Source organism: Musca domestica, unplaced genomic scaffold, assembly GCF_030504385.1.
Source record: "Musca domestica strain aabys unplaced genomic scaffold, Musca_domestica.polishedcontigs.V.1.1 33, whole genome shotgun sequence".
NCBI classification, from domain to species: domain Eukaryota; kingdom Metazoa; phylum Arthropoda; class Insecta; order Diptera; family Muscidae; genus Musca; species Musca domestica.
The window spans coordinates 10,741,959-10,764,085 of NW_026712312.1; the positions used below are offsets into that span (position 1 = coordinate 10,741,959).

General features: G+C 34.3%; 2 protein-coding genes across 10 annotated transcripts in view; both read left to right on the forward strand.

Moving 5' to 3' along the window:
• The first annotated feature begins 291 nt into the window (after positions 1-291).
• LOC101895408 (gustatory receptor for bitter taste 93a) lies at positions 292-2,411 on the forward strand. Its single transcript, XM_020039120.2, has 2 exons — positions 292-1,899; positions 1,972-2,411. The coding sequence occupies exons 1-2, from the start codon at positions 823-825 to the stop codon at positions 2,152-2,154; spliced, it is 1,260 nt and encodes a 419-aa protein (XP_019894679.2). The 5' UTR covers positions 292-822; the 3' UTR covers positions 2,155-2,411.
• Positions 2,412-15,000: 12,589 nt separating this feature from the next.
• Positions 15,001-22,127, forward strand: part of LOC101887483 (peripheral plasma membrane protein CASK) — a 94,455-nt gene continuing 87,328 nt past the window's right edge. For 4 of the 9 annotated variants that reach the window (XM_011296497.3, XM_011296515.3, XM_011296506.3 and 1 more), the window contains exons 1-4: positions 15,001-15,202; positions 20,391-20,601; positions 20,661-20,970; positions 21,095-21,207. In XM_011296497.3, coding sequence (XP_011294799.1) covers positions 20,912-20,970; positions 21,095-21,207 — 172 coding nt within the window. In that variant the 5' untranslated portion in view covers positions 15,001-15,202; positions 20,391-20,601; positions 20,661-20,911. Of the gene's footprint in view, positions 15,203-15,442; positions 15,893-20,390; positions 20,602-20,660; positions 20,971-21,094; positions 21,208-22,127 lie in introns of all 9 variants that reach the window. The other 5 variants (XM_011296521.3, XM_059125463.1, XM_005176015.4 and 2 more) reach the window with 3 other exon arrangements.

The window sequence follows — 22,127 nt, forward strand, 5'->3', positions numbered from 1 at the left end:
TTTAATAGATTTGTATAGCACATCCACACCTTTGAAGCCCACGGCTTAAATATGGGTACAGGTATTTTAAAACACTTTTAATCGACCAGTACGGGAACACTTATATCAGTCATATCTGCGAATAATTATGCTTTGACAAATATGCATAATAGACAAAAACTACGGGCCGGCAACGCGGACCGGGCCAGCTAGTTTAAAATAAAATGAAAAAATTATGGCGCTTGACTTTGTTGCAGGTTTTTTTTTATCTCATCCTGTATATTAATATTGGTATTAACATTGTCGTTTAAGGAAACTCTTTTGTGCGCTATAACATCGGACAGGACGTCTACTACTCTCACCACAGCGGCGGTGAACTCAATTAACTAATGTGTTTATTAACTTGCATTTGTCGCGAATACATTCTGCCACCGCTCGTTCTTTGTTTCGTAGGAGGCGTAAGTAAACACAATACATGCGACTCGATTTCGTTTCGCCCGTTCTACTCGACATACAATACAATATGTTGAACTGTATTCGTATTCCGATATTATCCCGGTATTTTATTGAAAGCTATTTTGATGCTAATCGTTACGTTGGCCAGTATTAATTACTTAATGCGAGCTGTTGGTTGTTGATAGGTTGGTAATGAATTCTGCCCGAAGACATTTCTGCCAGCCAACCAGAGCAAAGCAGTTGCAGTCTACACATTGACAGTGCCATTCAAATTGTTAGAAACACGACAGAGTTTTCAGTTTTCTTAATTGATGCCCAAATACTTCCGCACAGCGTGGTAAACCGCATATCAGGGATATCTCGTGTCATTGTGTCCAACAGGTCACAATGAACGACTTTGAATCGATTGCCAAGGCCAAACCCCAAGAGCCAGAGCGTCCGCAACGCTACACCAAATGGATCCTACTTGGCCTGTTTAACTATGGTCGCTTCCTGGATATTATTAATTGCCAGTGGGATGCAAAGCAACTGCAAATGCGTCCGGTCAACAAAGTCTACAAGACGGTGACTTCCATATTGAGGGTCTTTATTGTGATTGTCTATTGGGATGTGGTGCCGGATGTATTAAAGAGCTTGTTGAACGAGCGCCGAGGTTTTGTCAACCTGTTTTCTATGTTCCAAGTTACGTCTGTGGTGGCATTCAGTGTTGGCCTATTCCTGATGAAGGTGCGCGACAGCTTTAAAATAATCCAGCTGATCAACAGATTCGTCCGGCTGAACATTAAAGTGGCTCAGTTGTCACAAAACAGCTTTTCCCTCTGCAAAAAGTCGATCAGTCTGTTCTTCTTAAAGTCGATCATCACTTTGCTGGGATACATCAACGAGATGCCCCACATGCTGGAAGTGCAGGGCTTGAACATAAATTCTTCGGTCAACATTGTCATAGGCGTTTACTTGTGGCTAGGTTCTATGTATGTGTTGGACGCCTGCTACTTGGGCTTCCTCATGCTGACCCTGATGTACGGCAACCTGGGCAGCCATTTGCAGAAAATGTTGAACAACATGAAGCACGTCGAGGGCGGCAGCCTCGTGGGAAGTTCCCTTACCACATACAACCGCATGAAGCTGTTGTGCGACTACTCCGAGAAGCTGGATGAACTGAGCGCCGTATACACAAACTTGTACAACATCACCAAGGACTTTGTCCATATTTTCCAATGGAACATCCTTTACTACATTTATTACAATTTCATGGTGATTTTTCTCCTGCTCAACCATTGCATTTGGCAGTACATCCGCAGCAATTTTATCGACTTCACGGAGATCATGTTTGTCTTTGTGAAAATCGCCAACCTCGTTCTGATGATAATGTGTGCCAACGACACCGTCGAGAAGTCGGAAATGGTCAACCAGTTGAACTTGGACATAGTCTGCTCGGACATCGACGCCAGATGGGACACCAGTGTAGGTGGCGCCCAGTAGTGCGACAGTTGAAAAATATCATAAGATTTCTTCGTGTCTTCCATTTCTTTGCAGGTCGAAACGTTCCTCAGCCAGCGTAAGGTGGAAAATCTGGAAATCAAAGTGTTTGGATTCTTCACCCTGAATAACGAGTTTATTCTCATGATGCTGTCAGCAATTATAACGTATCTTTTCTTTATCATTCAATTCGGCATGAGTGGTGGTTTCGGCACGTCGTCCATGGGTGGTGAAAGTTGATGTGACTGTTGCTTATTGTATAATAATATATTGGTCTGTACCAGAAGTGCAGTTTTTACTACGATAACCGATTTTCCCTTTATGATATTGAAAAACATTTCAAAATTTGTAGATTCTTGCAGGTTGTGGAACAGACCAAGTATTTGTAGGTAATATTTCCGTGCGTGTCTCAATGGAAACCTTGTGTAATTCTTTTAACCTCTTAAATAAAATGTTGAAATGTCCGTAAACAGACGAGTAATGTTTATGGAAAAGAAACTTCAGTTTTATGGGCAAGAGGGGATGCAAATGAGATATATGCGAGTTTTACTTCCGGTCTCTCATCCAAAAAATCACCAGATTGATTTCTGTTAAATGAAAATTTTCGTATAGGTGTGTAAAGAAGTAGAGAAAAGACTTCTTCTTGAAAAAAGTTCTTTTGATTTTAAGATTTTATACAGTTTTTTTTTATTTTTTATAAAATCAAGGGACGAAATTTTGATGCCTGCACCATGAAGCATTGAAAACATTGAAAAAATATGTCCGAATGTAGTCGTTCCGAATTATTTCTACAAATCGTACCTGCTACGTTCTTCAGGGTTGCTAGGCCTGAACAAATGATCAAATTATTGCATTTCTTTATTAAAGTGAAAGTGATTTCAATGCAGCAGATGATATAGCGTCATTGGCCGATACGACCTGGTATTTCTATCACGTCGAATTATTTATTGTTTTCAATATTGCCAATTACGATCCTGGAGCTTATTTAATAATTAACAATTTTTTTTATCAGTTTGAAGAAACTTCAATCGTGTAAATCGGATTACCGACAGCTATATATGCTATCAGACAGATATATTTAAACATTTATTTATATAAAAATTCTCTTTTTGGGCCTACCATAAAGATGAACCTACATATCCGATTTTTACAACAAATCCAATGTTAATACAAATATTGCAATACGAGACTTTTGAAGGCGATCTTTTCACATTTGATGATAGTTAAAATTATTCTAAATTTTGACCCTTTATGGGAAAAGTACCAGAAGTCTTGGTTTGATCTATCCGGTCTTCATTGAAGATATTGAGTTAGTAGAAGTAGCCTAGCCTAGCACTGATATAAATATTTGAATTTGCAAATTTAAAAAAAAAATGATGTTTACCTTAAAAAAACATTGAAAAGTGTGTGTGAAATCATTAAAATACTGAAATTTAAGAATTTCTGTTATATGGGGCCTACATTATCTGCCACAGGTTAACTTTGCCATTCCGTTTGTAATTCCTCGAAATACTCAAGTCAGACCCTACAAAGTGTATATATTCTGGATCAGCATAAAATTCTAAGTCGATTTAGCGATGCCTGTGTGTTCGTCTGTTGTAATCGCGAATTGAGATAGAAGGCTAAAATTTTGCACACGTGTGTATTTTGCCAGTAGGTAAAGTTCGTAAATGGGTCATGTCGGTCCACGTTTTCGTATATTCTCCATGTAATGGTACCTCCCAATATTCGGTATTTTAATGATTCTGGAGACATTATAGACCGGAATTGTTTCAAATTTCGTATTTGCATTTTGGGTCCCAAAACCTATGATGGACAACTGTTTATGCAGGTCCACGTCTTCGCATAACCCACATATAACAGTACCTCCCTTTATTTCAGTAAGACCGTTTGGATAATGCTGTTTCAATTTCAAATCACAATTAGTTTCCAGTAGTGGGATTGTCTAACTTTTTTTATTATATCGGCAAAATTAAGTTGACAACACTTTTGGTAACGGTAGGACTTAGCGACTAATTCATTTTCGTCATTAACTTGCATTACGTTAATTACCGAAATCATAAGCATTTTTATACCCTCCAGCCTAGTATGGGGGGTATATTAAGTTTGTCATTCCGTAACACCTCGAAATGTACATTTTAGACCCCACAATATATAAATATATATATATATATATATATATATATATATATATATATATTTATTTATGGATACCATAGCCTAAGACAGAAAATATATATATATATATATATATATATATATATATATATATATATATAAATATATATATGTATATATATATATATATCTATATATATAAATGTAAGTTGTGTTAGTTACTACGCTTATAACTTAAGAACCGCTGGACTGATTTTAACAATTCACACAAATTAGGAGTTGTCTCCTCTCCGAAAAGGATAATATCCAAAAAAATCGCGTAAAAATGTGATATATTAACATTTTCATTTTGACTTTTCAAATGTACAATAGTAATGTTTTATTTTGCATGATTTTTTTCTATTTTGACTGGCTTTTTTCTAATGTACATTTGTAGAGTTTTTTATTTTTTATTTTTGAATTCGAATATTAAAACCAATTTATTTAATTGACTTGATTTCTTGAGAACTGAAATTGATGGCGGGTTACATGGAAGTGTAATACCGAATTATATGGTGGCGAAACGGAATAGATGATATCGAAATAATTTAACGCGGTCACACCAAAAGAAAGATAATTATTAATTAAAAGATAATTACTTTTTCAAATTCGCTAAAAAATCACGAAAAAGAGATCTCATTGCAAAAATTCTCAAATCGGGAAAAAATCGAAAAGATTTTCAGTGGAATCGAATTTTAAAATAATAGTAAGGGTCTTTAAACATTTGCTGTAATAAATCAGCGAACAAGTTGAAGATTTTTTCAATTTGCTATTCTTCTTTTGTCATTTTTTTTTAATTTGTATTTGCGAACACATTTAAACAACCAAAAATGACAGAAAAAGCCTAATGGAGCTCATTTCAAAGCGTGGACCTACTTCTTTCATGTGACAATAATCCGTCCAATGAGAGCTCAAAATGCAAAATTCTTTGGAAGTACAATCAGTAAAATACCAAATTTAAAGGGTGCAAAATAATAGAGCGAATGGAACTTTTAGTAAGAAAAGGATTTCTATCCTTCCAGGAATTCTTCCCAAACATTCAAGATACCTTAAATCACTTTTGCAGGTCATGATATCGATCATAACTCACGGATAAGGGTACAACCCGATTTTATATTTATATAACCATCACATGATTTAAGCTATTTTTGGGGTCTTGGCCACTTTTTTCATATTTTGGCCCTTATTTGGCATCTTTGACTCTAAGGGGTTGCCACATAGGAATTTATTTAAGTAAAGTCCCCACATTGGAGTATCCCCAAGTCCACTTTCACATATAATGTGTGGTCAGAAAAGAAAATTTTGTATTCTATTGAATTTGTAACTCTCAAGAGAATATTGGTTGGAAACGTAGATTTGGGAAATACATCTATATGATAATATGGTGGATAAAACTATTTTTACTCATTTAAATCACGCGGAATGTTTTTCAGTTTGACATGCTATGTTGTTCTGTTAAATTTTTGATTTGGTCTCTATTTGTCATATTGGATTATAAGGGCTAGAAGAATGTTTTCAATGTAGGTCGATGTCTCGGAGTAGTGCCCATGTAAAAGTATCTCCTGATTTTACCATATTTCAAAGGATTTGGCTAAAAATGTGTATTTGGGGGGTGAAAACTTACACAAAAATATGAACATATCTACAAATTTTAGAATTTTTTCCATATAATAGTACCCCCTCAAGTCCACTTTTTGGCGGACAAACAGACCGACATGGTTAGGGGGACTTATAAGAACGCTAATGGACAATCTGAGGTGCTAATGGCTTAAAAAAGTAATTAACTTTGGCTATTCTTAATTCATTCAGCGCTCAATTATGAGGTGTACAAAATACAGCAAATTCCAAATTACTGCTCATTTCACTGGAAGATTTTGCTACGATTTTTACCATACTAAAAATTAATTTGATCCCTTACATGGGGATAAGATTGATATATACTTTTTAATAGATTTGTATAGCACATCCACACCTTTGAAGCCCACGGCTTAAATATGGGTACAGGTATTTTAAAACACTTTTAATCAACCAGTACGGGAACACTTATATCAGTCATATCTGCGAATAATTATGCTTTGACAAATATGCATAATAGACAAAAACTACGGGCCGGCAACGCGGACCGGGCCAGCTAGTATATATATAAATATATATATATATATATATATATTTATATATATATATATATATATATATATATATATATATATATATATATATATATATATATATATATATATATATATATATATATATATATATATATATATATATATGTTATTTATCAGCATAAAATACTATGTCGATTAGCGATGTCCGATGATTTTAGCGACATTATTCACGGGAATTGTTTCAAATTTGGTATTTGAAGTTCGTAATGGATACCATAGCCTAAGACAGAAAATTGTCTGTGCAGGTCCACATCTTCGTATACGGGCCGGCAACGCGGACCGGGCCAGCTAGTATATATATAAATATATATATATATATATATATTTATATATATATATATATATATATATATATATATATATATATATATATATATATATATATATATATGTTATTTATCAGCATAAAATACTATGTCGATTAGCGATGTCCGATGATTTTAGCGACATTATTCACGGGAATTGTTTCAAATTTGGTATTTGAAGTTCGTAATGGATACCATAGCCTAAGACAGAAAATTGTCTGTGCAGGTCCACATCTTCGTATAGCCCCCATATAAGGGTACTTCCCGATATTCGGTATTTTGATGATTTACACAACTTTATTCACGGCTACGTTCGGTAATTTTAAGATTTTAGCAGAATTTATGTTTCTGAAAATTGTCAAATTCGTTCCAAATGATGGAGGGTATTCAAAGATCGGCCCTGACGAACTTAGAGCTTTTTTTACTTGTTTGTTATTGTATGTTTTTGGCCAAGTTTGAGATTTGTATTACTCGCTGAGATCAACGCTTACTCACTCTGTTATTTATTGCAAATAAATTATTCGCTTTTTACTGCATTTTTCCCAACGTTTCCTCATTTGTAGGCGACTTCTTCGGGAGATTTCGTACATATCAAAAACACAATAATTGCAAACATAATTTTTACTTGCACTATTATTTAAGACTTACGAAATTTATACATTTAATTAACATAAAAGACAATAAACAACAACTTAAAAACTAGTATGACATGTTTACGCTATTGCCATTGCATAGCTTATATATATATATATATATATATATATATATATATATATATATATATATATATATATATATATATATATATATATATATATATATATATATATAAACTGTTCATTTTGTTGGCATACAACCTACAAGTTGCAACTAAAACTGGAACCTCTTGACGACGCTACCGAAAATTCGATACTTCAGTGTTTGCTAGTCTTCTTTGAATTGTTAGTAGCTGATCCGAATTGAATAAACTGTTTATGTTCATTTCCACATGCCACATAACCAATTTATGGTAATTGAGGCGGACTGCGTAGCCTCCCTCGCCATCTTCATCATTTCTTTTGTTCTATTCCCAGGAAACTCGTAATTACAGTGGGCGCAAACGAATACGAATACAACTAGAGCTTTGCAACAACGGAAGAACGGTTGCAAGGCGAACACATCACCATCAACAGTTCCAGCCAAATAAATAACAGGGGTCAGCGAAGCGTAACAGACATCTTGATAAACGTACTATTATTGCCATTTAAGTATGCGACCGTAAAGTGTTCAGAGAGAAAAAGTAAAGCAATCAGATTTGTGCTATGACCTCTGATCCACGACGGCGACCCTAAACTTAATAATGTTCTCGTACTAAAAAATTGCAACATTTTTCAAATTTATTGCAAATTTGTAGATTTTGGAACAGAGAAAACGATGGGAATATCGACTGGCAACAGTACAACTTGTTGGCTCACCTGAAAACATTGAAGTCGTTCTTCGTTTGACCCTCGCAGCAATATGCAACCATTCAAATGTAGGAACATACGAAGGTTTCTTGGCTGATGAGTACTCCCCATGCTCTAAAACAATGCTTTGGATATCACTGACCATTGAAATTAGCATACGGTAAGTGACCCTACCACTCCATGCACATCGTAATAGCTGTGATTCGTTGTATGTCTTCGCCGTGGAAAGATAACACTTTGTGGACTCATTCAAGTTGCTGGAAAGCGGATACAAATATGGCATTTGTGGGTATGTTCCTGCATCCCCCTTCTGAAAATGTTGGCAACTATTTCTGGAATCCATGCATACTTCCGGTGTTTCGGTTCATTCCCATTGAATTTGTCATGGTTGCGAATAACGCGAAATCATTGTTCCTGTTGCGTCGCATCTCGGCTTGGTTCTTGCCACTGGTTGTCTGTCCATCCCTATGCTAGTGACTCATATGTTTTGTGTTAACGTTGGGATGAAATGTGCAAAACGAACGTTTAACGTGCGATTACATATTTCTCTGTCCGTGGGCTTTGTTTGTCCAGTTAAGGTTTTTAAAGGGATTCGGCCAACGGAATATATCTTACCGCTATTAACAAAGACAAAAAAAAAATTCTTTACAATAGCTGAGAGAAAGATTTGGATAGGTGAGCTAACTCTCATTGTTGAGCAGGCCTGCAGTACATAAATGTGAAAGTCATAATCAAGGTTGGTCAAATGCAAAATGCCAAGAGGTGTTTTGTTAATGTGCCAATTTTTTTCATTCAAGAAAAAATCAGGCAAAATGAATGGAACTTCGACATTTTTTCACAATATTGGGTGGTGCCATCTCCTCATCATGACGGAAAGGTTGCTAAACTTCTGGAAACTAGAAAAAAATCCAGTCTTTACTGAAGCGTTATACTGTCAAATTGACTTTTGAATATGCAACAATTGGTTTTGTTCATTTTACATTACATCCATCCATACATTATATTGGGGAATACCACAAAACATGGGATATTTCACAAAATTGAATCTAAGATAGTAAGACAATACAGTTGTATCCCAAACTGTACAATTTGTTGCCCTTAATCGTCTAAAATCAAAGACATAGAAGTATAAAGATGGGACAAGGCAGAGTCAAAATATGGCAACCCTGTGAAAAATATCTCTGTTGTTATGATATCGTAACAACATAGTTAGCAATGTTAAGCGATTTAAACCGCTTAGGAAATATGTAATTAATTGGGAAAGTCTATGGAATATAATTTTAAAATCCTATTTTTGGATTTTTCAAACTTTTACTTGTCGTTTTTTTCTACAAATGTGGTTTTTACATTTACATGGCCCAGACATGGGCTGTTATTCTGGATAGTATAGACACAATCCATTTGCTCAGAATGCATTTTGTCTAGTCTTTACCATTTTAGGTCTTTGCTAAAATGTACATTTCTGTTGCAATCAAGTTTGCAATTATTTTATTATTTTTTTTAACAATACACACACATATAAGGTAAGTGTGCCTAAGTTCGGCCAAAGACATAGAAGTGTAAAGATAGGACAAGACAGGGTCAAAATATGGCAACTCAGTGAAAATACCTCTGTTGTTACGATATCATAACAACATAGCTACCAATGTTAACTGATTTAAACCGCTAAGGCAACGAGCAAATTTTCGGAAAGGTCTATGGAATAACATATTTTTTGATTTTTCAAATTTTTATTTGTTATCCGTTTCTGTAATTGTGGTTTTTATATTAACATGTCTCTGCCATGACCTGTTACTCTATGTATTGTAGACACAAACCATTTGCTCAAAATGCATTTTGTCTAGTCTTTACCATTGTAGGTCTTTGGTTCGGCATGTCCCAGTAGTCGGCACTTTTTATTTTTAAGCCCAAATAAATGAAACTATTATAACTAAATGTATTTTGTTTACTTCAAGTATATTGTCAGCTATTTTTGTGTACAATTTCGCTAAGAAAAGATGATTTATTCTAATAAAAATTAAATTTTTGTCTGTGAAGGTCCTCAACAATCCATATTCTTAAGAAAGGTACAATAAAGACGTCGAATCAGTTTAACTAAACAAAAATATTATATTTTAATGAATCAATTTATTATTATTATTAATTATTCTCACAAAACATCGGTATGCCGACTGTTGGAACATGCCATACCGACAATTGGCAAGTGGTGCCAACTACTGGCAAAAAAGCATTGTTTTAATAAAACTACAAATTTATGAAATTTAATAAAAATTTATTAAAACTTTATTTATTATTGCAAAAACTATACAAAATTTCGAATCTTAATGGTGAGCGATTAAAAACGTGAAAATCCTAAAAGTGCCGACTACTGGTACACTTACCCTACAATTTGTGAATATTTTTTGACTGAATAAATGAACCAACAGGAAAAAAAATTAGTTAGGAGGTAGATTTGTTCTACCTTCTGTAATTGTACCATGCTTCTTATCAGATCACGTTTTATTACTTCGTATAATTACTTTTTCATCCCGTTCTTAATCACCCTACCGATTTAGCGACGTCCGTCTGTCTGTTGTAATGATATTATCCATGGTACAATAAAGAGGTAGAAAAGTTTCGTAAAACTACAGAAATACAGCCCTTTCTATCAAAATTATTCACCATTATATGCAACTAGTTGCTTTCATTTATCCGATATTTCTCCTCATTTATAAAATAAAACTGTTCTATCTTTCGATTCCATGTCAAAATAGCTTTAGTGTGCGCCCGCATTGAACGATTCACCCCCACAAAGGGTTAAAATTATGAATAACCAAACAGATCTTAAAATCCGAAATGAGCATTCGGTTTAATTTCCAAATTTTACACATGGCATTATTTTTAATAACACAAGATCTGCTGTGAAAGTGGGATACATCGGCAAACTCTTTTTGGTATTTCCTCCACAAAGGATTAACAATTAAAAAAAAAAAAAAACAAAACGCTCATAAAACTCGAAATAAACATCCAACTCTCTTCAAATTGTACATATATGTACATACATTGTAGACGATATAGTCCAAAAATGCCACGTTGTAATATTTATACCAGATACGAATTGAACAATATTGGCCAACTGCTTCGGAACCATCCCTATAGAGTGTCAACAGTTTGAATAATCATAACTCAAGGCTGGGGGTATATATCTGTCAGCAAAACCGACTGATACTATTCGACTTGTTATGTTACAAAACAATAAATACAAACAGAAAATTGGCAGAAGTCGGGCACACTTAGAAAATAATTGTTATCAGCAGGCAGGACAGGTTGAGTTGGTTATCGGGAGGTGCAGTTATAACGATCTGTTACAAACTATAAGTACCGATTTTTTTTTTACCGACGTTTTCGTGTAGCTCCCTTTAAGTCACATTTTCAAACGGAATTGTTTCAAATTCGGTACATAGAGTTTGTAACATATCCTTATAACTGCTCCTCCTGATATTATGTATTCTGATAGTTTCTATCGAATTTGTTTACAATTGAGTTCATAGATTTTTTAATGAGTTCTACCTCTGGTGGCAGATTATTGTCTATATAGGTTGGCGATTTAAGCCACAGTTTCAAATGGAGTTATTTGAAATTCAATAGTTCAAAATCGTTTTGAACTCGTTTAGAGTTTGAGAATACAAGTAATAGTTTCCCTACAGCTGTACCTTCGAATATTTTATATTTCTCCCGTTTTGGTGCAACACTTTTTGACTGCAATCTCCAAACGATTTCACTGACAAAATGTAACTCTCTCGAATATACAATTCAGATACTTGAATTTGGACCTGTAGAACTTAATGTTTTTTTACTGGTTCGTCTCTTATCAATTTCATTCCCCCGCAGCCCGCTAATTTATGTTGCAGCTCTTTTGTGAATATTTTTGGTATCAGATGCTGCAACATGTGATGCTCGGTGGATCACGACGATGTTGTTAAAATAAGTATTGAATTCGTCCTAAAATTAACGCTAGATTGAGTTTCATTAAATGTATTCTTGATACATAATTGTTTTTCTTAGACGATTAACTGCAGTTATCCAACTGGAAACAAGTTTCTAAGACGGACTGTTTGAGGTGTTGTTTTGTGGCTACACGCATACCTCCACATAGAAACACATACATGTACATATTTCTGCGCCAACATCTGCTCATCATTCTCTGAAATGCGATATAAGAAATTGACTCCAATGGGGGACAAAAAAATCATATGTAAAATTAGATCAGGAATTAAATTCACGTTGAGTAGAATTTGTTTTTCAGCGGAAACTGAGCAGTGGAATACCCACACTATCCTTCAAGTCCATATGTTTCGTTTTCGCACCGCCCATAGCGGAACCAGACGAAGTCCTACAAGTGTTTTGGGAAACGGCTTCCTCAAAGCATAGCTCATTTCATTTCATCTACATACATGTGTGTGCGTGGTGTGATTTATGGGACCTTTTACCGCTGGTCACATTTTCAACAACAGCCCCGAAGCAGGAGAGGAGGACTCAATCGATGTCTAACAAGTAAAATATTAAGTTCGGTACCCACTACCATGACATATACAAAGTCAAAATCAGTTGTGCGATTCTCTAATTAATTTTTCGGTAATTTTGAAACCCAACATTAAAAACAAATACGTTAAGGTTGACAGCATTGGTATCTATCGGTAGGTCTTAGCGACTTCGTTAATTACCGAAATTATGAGGATTTTAATTTTACTGACTTTTGTCGGTAACTCAAAAAAATGAGTTAAGATAAGATTACATAAAAAGTTCGTAGAGAATCAAAGGCGTTTTAGGTTGACTTAGTTAAATTTTGACCCTACGCTCCATTGTTTTCTTACGAATAAGCCAGCCGATGACTTAAGCTATCCAGAAAAGCGTTTATGTATTCTAACCTTTAAAACTTCGAACTTCACCTAAGTTCAGACCCTCTCAACATTCAGAATTCTCTCTCAATTCTTTCAGAAGATTGCGCGATTACAACGGACGGACGGACATGGCTTTGTCATACCGTTTACTAAACCTCGAAACATTTGTAGAGACCCAATGAAGCACAGTTAATGGTTATCAGCATAAACATCTGTGTGGACTTAACGATATCCTCTATTGAAATCGAGGTAGAGGTTATAAGTTTCATGTTTTTTTTTTTTTTTTTTTGAAAATGGGCTATGTCCTCCTAGCTTCGGATATTTTGAGGGATTTGGCCCCAATCTTAATTAAAGCTAGTACAAATTAGCATTAGCTTGTATATCAGTCAACGTTGTTTAACACCAAAAATGTCAACTGCGTTCGCGAAGGCATTGGTAAAGAGCGTGCTTTTGTCACTGAAATTGGATAGAAATTTCATTAAAAGTCTTTAAAATGAAACAATTCTTTTGAAAATACAGCTGAGAAGTGCGTATAACCGTATATCGCTATAGACCGAACTTTGTAGGGTCTATCAGGAGTATTTCGAGAGATTACAAACTGGTTGACAAAGTGAGTAGTATGATAGGGGTGTAAACGAATTAAAATCGTATTTGCTCATGCCCATAAATTCGAACGTACATTATCTTCTTCTTGGAGACACTAACTTAAATGAATCGAATGTTTATTATACCCTCCACCTTGGAAAGGAGGGTATATTAACTTTGTCATTCCGTTTGTAGCATCCCCAAATATTCGTCGTAGACCCCATAAGGTATATATTCATAATCAGCATAAAATTCTAAGCCGATTTAACTATGTCCGTCTGTCTGTTGAAATCACGATACAGCCCACATTATTTATTGTGCCTAGGATGGTTGGTATTAAAAATGAGATATATAGGTTCACGTTTTGGTATAGTCTCCATATAACGGTATCTCCCAATATTCGGTATTACGTTAATTGTTGTCACAATTTTCACGGATTTGAAAATTGGTATTTGTGGGTCCTATTGTGTTCTAGCTTCTTTGGCGAAACATAATATGTATAGGTCCACAGTTTTGCATATATATTCGGTATTTTAATGATTTTTACCACACTTTCCCATAAATGTGTTTAAAAATTGGTATATGTTGGCCATAATGGGTTCTAATGTCTCCTTTAACCTAAGGTGGAAGGTATTAAAAGTTCGGCCCGGCCGAACTTAATGTTTTTTCATTTGTTTTTCAAACTCGTGTTTCCATATTAGCTTTTATCGCTTTATCGTTTTTGGATATATTTGGTACTGCGTTACACTCCAAAGTCTAAAATGTTTCCGCAAAGACGAAGGTGGTAGATGCATTATTTACCCAGACGGTCACCAATGAGAATAAAAATTTATTTTTCAACATAGATTGTCTCTGTATTGTACCATAATTGCTACCTTAGACGCATGGTAGAAGAATATAAGGTAGACGCATTGACACAGCTGCTGGGCCAATGAACTGTCAAACCAATTTTGGAATTAAAAATGTTGAAATAATTTAAACGTGTTAAAATTGTTGAAAAAGGCGAATTATAATAACCTCCGAATGATGTCGTATAAGAAAACATATAAAAATCTACTTATATTTGAAAAAACATTTAAAATTTTTTGACATATCAATGCTCCCAAGCGTTGATGCATCTACCTGTATTCTTCTGCCATGCTTAGACGTTATTTTAACATGTTTCGTCCATGGTAGATGAATACAGGGAGACGCACCGGCACAGGTGACGGGGCAATGAGTTGTCAAACCAATTTTGGAATGAACATTTTTAATGAAAAGTTAAACAAATTTTATTATAATAAGCTCCGATTGGCGTTGTATAAGAAAACTTATAAATATCTACTTGTATTTGAAAAAATTTTTCAAAATATTTGACATGTCGATGTTCCTAATCGTTGATGCATATACCCGTATTCTTCTACCATGGTTTCACAACCTCACATTGCTTTTAGCAAACTTACGTGTGTGAACAGGAACTAGTTAAAAGACCTAAGCTGAGTTCACATCGTCGTCAGAAAGTGTGACTGAAGCCGACTTTGTAGTCACACAGCACAAGTCGGCGTTACTGCGACGACAGTCAACTCCGTTGTCTGTGAAAATCTCACATTAATGTTTATTTTTTCTTACAACAACAAGACGGGAAAATCGCGATAGATATATTTGTTGCTAGTGCAAAATTAACAGAAAGAAGTGCTCAAAATTAGTGAATGTCAAAGAAGGAAACGCTGAAATTGGAAGATCAATCAAGACGTCTAAAAGTCAAGGTGATTTTTCAATATTTAATGTGCAAGGAGTTCAGTTGGCTGAGTGTTTTTTGTCGTCGGGCTTTTATGCCTGAAATTTGGTATGCTTGAATGAAGGATATGTGTGAAAAATCAAAGTATGAATGCAGGATCTGCCAATGTCAAGGGACTTATGGGTATTACAAAATTGCATCCATTCAAAAGCATTGAGTGATGCTTGGATGGGCCTTTTATAAATGACATTCCATCTTTTGTGTTTAGTGACTGAAGGACAATGAAAGAATTGTAAATTAATCTAAAATATAATCAAGGACCCGTCACCGCCCTTAAAGAAGCCGACGAATTTACTCCAAAGTCAGTGTGTTTGTCCTTTACCGTACACTTGTAAGCAGTTGTAAGAGCAAGGGCCGAAGAGCGCAAGTAAAGCAAAAGAGAGAGAGGGCATACAAGATTTTTTGCAGGTGGCGAGTATTTGTGGGTGCTTTGTGTTGTCATATTGTTCTGGCGGTAACAGTAAGGAAGCATTTAATCTGTGCATTTCCTTTTCATTCTGTCGCTTTGAAAGCTGGCTGATGTATTTTGGCGTTTACTGAGTTCGTGTCAAAGTTTTCTCGTATGTCGTATTGCTCCTTTGTAAGTTGCATAGCATCCGCCCATGTTTGCTCTCAAAAGGAGATGAAAGAAAGGCATAACTACACGGACATGAAACAGGTAAGAGAAATTCCTCGAATACCAAAGTACAAAATGGAATGCCAAAGAAACATCATTGAGCTGAGCAAACTACTACGAATATGCCTAATTAGAATTTCAGATTTGTTCTAATTGGAACCATTACATACACATTCGAAAGGACAACCAATTTAATGTAGCTGCTGCTCTGCCATGATTTTCTCTTTCGACGCAGACGATTCTCTCATTTCCATATCATCAAAAAGTTCTCTTAGAAGCTTCAGTTCTCTTGTTACATTTTTTTGACATTAATACGAGGCAAGGTATGATTTCGACAGTCATAAGTATGAATGGAAAGAAAAAGGAAATATCGCTAATGATGGTTATATAGTGGTTACAAGGAATACGTTTGTATCAGAGGGCTGCAACGAGTATTCAAAAATTCAAGCATACTCGGTTTCTTACATGATTTTTGTTGATGCATTCGTTTAGTTTGATCTGAATGAAATGACCGTTTTCGATTCTAATCGAATCGAACGCTCAGTTTGAATCACTTCACTCACAATCAAACATGAGCGTTCGAGACGGTTTGATGTGTTCAGCGACATGAGTTGATCGAACACATGAATGTAAATGAGCAATCACAACCGTGATTGTCTTCTTTGAATCGAGTTCGCTCAGCGTCATTGTTTATTCAACCATTTAATCAAGTTGGGACAGTTTATTTTGACTTTTTTAATATTTGAAATGGAAGAATATTGTGATAGTGCGACCGAAATTGTTGCAAGTAGAAACTACACACGTGTAGGTAAACGAAAAGATCGAAGTTTGTGAAAAATCTAGACCAATATTGTAAAATATTTAAACATTTTTAGTTTTCTAAATAGCAATGATGTGTTTCTTTATTAAAAATTTTAATTTTAATTTTAATTTTGTTTTTTTTTTTTTTTTTTTTTTTTTTCAAATAAGTTACTGAAGTCTAGCATACCAAAAACCCAAATAAAATGAAAAAATTGTATGTTTATTAAATATCATTTGTACCAATTTCTTTAATGGGGACAGCTTTTAGTTATGAAATCCTTAGTAAAATTTCAATCATGATTTCGCTCAGATTCGAACATTTGTGTTTTAATCAAATCAAATCACTCACTTAACTAGTATAAATAAAACCGATCAGACTCATCATAGATGATCGACCCGTTATGAACAATTCAACATAAGTTCGTAAACAAATAACTCATGTGAGCTGTTTGATTGCGAACACAAAACTTCGATCGATACATGTCTGATCACATCTTTTTCGTTTGGCTTGAGCAACTCGAATGAACATGTTGCATCTGAGCGACTGATTGAGTTTGATTGTATTTCCACTGTGTGTGATCAAGCCTACTCAATCATACTCATTGCAGCCCTCTGGTTTGTATATATATATTTTTTTTTGAGTTAAAAAGGTGAAAAATTGTTGCGATTCACGTCGTAAGTACTACTAGCAATAGTAAATGGTGCAAGTCGAGTATAGGGGCTATGCTCGGATCATTTTGAAATTTTTACCGCAGGTGGGCATTTTAAATCTGATTAAAGGAAAGTAATTTTTTTCGTGGGGGAAATACCCGGTTGCCCGATTATTTGACCGCAACACTAATATCTTCGGAACTACAAGATTCATCAATACATATGGCACCATTTCGGAAAGGGGGTTTCAAAAAGTTCAAATTTTTAAAATTTTTTTGTATTTTCATTTCATTTATTTATTTATATGTTGCGATGAAAAAGCCATTAGGCCATTAAGTATCACAACTATCAAAAAACTACAAAAGTTTACTCCAAAATAAAAAAAAAACCGATTGAAACCAGCCCATCATATGACCACTTATTTGATAGGTATTTCCATAAGATTTTAAAAGATATTCATTTTGTAAATTTCGCGAAAAAAAGGATTTTGTATCCGAACTTCCGGGTTGAATAAACGGGTATTTCCCCCCCAAAATATTACTTTGCCATAACCAGGTTAAAAAGACCAACACGTGGTAAAAATTTCAGGTCAATCCAAGCATATCCACTAAACTCAACTTAAGCCCAGTAAATTCAATAATGTTTGAACTATTGTGTGCTCAAATTTATTACTCATTGGCCAGTTTTATATAGGCTTTGTTTTAAAGCAGGTCAAAATTACACCGGTAAACGAGAAAATGTTGCTTTGGAACTTGGAGAAGTTCCATCCGAAATTTATTTTCTCGATTTGTCCTAAAAAAAAAAATAAATAAATAATATAGTTTATTTAAATTTGTCATACAAAATTAAAACATTTTGAAGCTACATTAAAACTTCCTTTGCAAAATATTGTGCAGGTACGCCCAAAGAGGTAGAGCAGATACGTAAAGGGAACTACCAAAGAATTAAATATCGTGATCAGATCGTGTGACCACCACGGGGAATATTGAAAATGAGACGAGTAATTGTATTAACAAATATTTTTACCCTGTCGAAATGAATTCCAGTTGTATCCGTATACATCTCAGGACCAACCTGCGGTAATAAAAGCGCATTCACCAAAACTAGTTTAAACCTTTGAGCAAGGTGTAACTTAGACCCATAGCATAAGCACCCCAGACTTGACGCGCTATAACATCAATATGGCTCTTAAAAGAAAGTTCATTGCCACTTATAAAACCTAAGCATACAATAAAATCAGATAAAAAATGTCAGAACGCAGCCATAACTTAATGCTAGTTTACCGAAGCATTGTATTCCAAAGTTCCAAGAAAAGAAAACATTTAAAAAATATTTGTTATGCAGTTGGTAAGATTTTTATTTCTATGTTTGATGACAAGTAAGATGATGTCCCTCTTACAGGCACCCGATAAGGATGAAAAGGGATTTTTACACCTTATCTTGTCTCTTCACTTCACCCTCAATTTGATAGACATAAGGTATTTTCGTGTGAAATTTCAAAAGCACGTGAACATTGAACTACTTCAGTCGTTGCTCCTTATTACCAAATATACAAATTTGTTATCGGCATCAGACCACATACCAATATGGACCCCTAATGTGAAGTTGTTTTACAACGTGTATGACAATATGAATAGGCTCTAAGAGAAAAGTTTATTGCCATGACTATTTGCTGTTGTATGTTTAATATTTGGATGTTGATGATGACATGTAGAAGTCCTTTACAAATGATTGACAAGTTAAAAAACAGCAAAAAGCCTTTTGTCCGCTTACCCCCATGTTTTGGGTCATACAATTTTGCTTTTAGTCTCCCCCCTCTATTCATGGATATTCAGAGCTCACACACACGCATAAATAAGTATTCAGTTCGTGCAATACATATTGAACAATCCGGTTGTCTGTTGTAAAAATTTTGAACAAAGTCATCCAATTGAAAATGTTTATTTTGCTAAAGTGTGGCCAACCAAATTCGATCGTTGTGAACTGAAGATATAAATATAAGATACATTGCAAGTCCTGTCAACGGCGACAATTCATTAAAAACTGAGACTTATTCCATTTCAAACATTTATACAAAGCATATTTTACAAATAAAGTATATCGTAAGCTTGTTAAAACAAAAGAACTCTTATTCTTATCTAATTAAGAATATTTGTAGAAAAAAAAAATAACTTTAAAATTGATTATACAATTTTTTACACAAATATTAAAGTAAAAAATTAAATTATTATTTGGTTTATTCTTCTACAGTCGTTTGAGGCAACGATTAAATGATTTGTCAGTGTGCAGATTGTCAATTTGCCGTTTATCAAAAAGATCTATAATGGTCGAAATAACTTATAGCCTTAAAGGACTTGGTTTCGGTTCGTTTTGACAAACTTTTTGACAGAATCCCAAACTTTGACGTAGGTAGTGCTTACACTACACCTTTTTCAATTGTAATTCGGATAATATTTGATTCAATTCGTAACATTTCATTTGTAACTAGAATTATTCCATTTTTAATTTGAATTGTTCCGTTTCGGAAAACCTTTTGTTTTATTGTATATCATATTTAATTATATTAACTCCGTTATTTTAATTCCACGTATTTCATATATTAACTACTCATGTTTTTATTATATTTTTTAATATAAACCCCAAAAATATAAATTTAAATTGGAAATTTATATTTTTGCATTCTTATATTTTTTAAATAACATTTTAAATAAAAATTTAATTGAATATTCTATCCTATCCTAATGTAATTCGTATATATATGTGTTAATAGTTCGAATTTCAAATGGAACAATTCCAACTTTAAATGGAATAATTCGAATTACAATTGGAATAATTCGAATTTCAAATGGAATAGTTTGAGTTATAATTTGAATGATTTGAATTTCAAATATAATTCTCAAATTACAATTAAAATGTTTCGAAATGCACCGCTCATCACACCGTTCACCGACTAAAATTATTTAAATTTATATTAACATTTCGAAATTTCAAAAAAAAATTACTTTAATACTTTAGGCTCTTGATTTCAAAAGTTGCGAAAATTTTTGCCAATGATCGAACACGTAATTTTTTAATGCATATCTTTCAGAACACTACTTATTCAAAGCCTTTCTAAGAGTACCCCAAACTTCGGCAAAAAGATTGAGTAAGGCAGAAGGATACGTTCGAGATTAAATGTTAATTCGTCACTAAAATACCATTGGAAATTGAGGATTCTTGTACTTTGACTGTGGCGGGGCCTCAGTCGATGTGATACTTTGTATGGGTGGAGTTTTTTGCAGGGATATATGATAAGAAAGGTAAAATAGCCAGATGCATTTATTTGGTTTAATTAATATTTTATTTTTCAAATTTGCAGACATTCAAAGCACGGACAAAAACTACTAACAGTACACGGGTAGTAACTGAGCGGTACATGCCGCGAAGCTGAGGAGGGACTTTTGAAATTGTCCCGATAAAGTCAAAGTGAGTGTATGCGGTGTCACAAAGACCCAGCCGTTGGAACTGTTTTAGAATTGTTGGAGCAACACCCTAAGCTCACTCACCCGTTGGTGCCTTTTTCATACAAAGTCGGCTTATCTTGCACGTAGTACTCTCTCCTTCTCAAAAATGGCTGATGACGAGATACTATTCGATGATGTTTACGAACTGTGTGAGGTTATTGGCAAGTAAGTATTGTCTCAAAGACAGTTTTTTCTTTCTATTCGAAACATCCGACATTGTGAAAAGGAAGAATGAAATAATTCATTGTTTTGGTCTTAAACACATTTTGATTTCGTCATGTTATTGCAGGGGACCCTTTTCCATCGTTAGACGCTGCATTCACAGAGAATCGAACCAACAGTTTGCCGTTAAAATTGTCGACGTGGCAAAATTCACAGCGAGTCCAGGACTGAGTACAGCTGGTAAGTTGAAGCAACTCACATTTATTATGTGCACCAACTTGCACTATTTTTCTTCTTACACGGACTGACTTGCCATTAACGATATTTTCGGAAACTACTGATTTCACAACAAGTTTATGGATGTATGTTTGTGTTTGCACACTTTACCTAATGAATTTTAAATTCTTGCGTCCTTCTGGGGAATATGAAACTAATGAGCTGAGTATCATTGTGAATTATTAAAAACAAAAGCATAAGACCAAGGTCGTGAAGCTGTTTGACATAATGTGCAGCAATTAATACTATGCTACCTTCCGGTACCCTCGAAATACAGTCATACTAACTAGCATTGAATTTCAATAGGAACAGTTTATTTGTGAGATTCACTTTTGCTTGTATTCAATATAGAAAAGGGTAACTAGTTTTTTATAACATTAAAATGCTGTAGTTTGGACTGACTTACAGTGTTACCTCAAAATTTGACGTACTAGGTCGACGTTTTCACCACACAAGTAAAACGCGTGTATTTATTTGAATTTTATCCAAATACTTCGAGCGTATGAAATTTCAAAGTTGAACATTTTCAAGATTGACAAAAGATAATGAATAATATAAAAAATCAAAATATAGCAATTGGTCAATTAAAAAAAGGATCAGTTTTTACAACGTAAATAGTTGCAAGTTTTTAAGATGTGGACCTGGCGTATTTGGGTAATACGGACTATACTAATATAGTGGGGAAGTTGAATATTTCTGTGCGCTTTGCCGAATTTTAGGAAGGGCTGTTACGCATTATTATTGCAATTGGAAATGTAGAATAAATCTTATGAACCATTTCATTCTCGGCCCTCTTTGAATGACATTTCTATAAACATTTTTAAATTTCGTTGTTTTTTGGCAACAAATTCACAAAATGAATGAAATAGAATTGTCATTCGAAG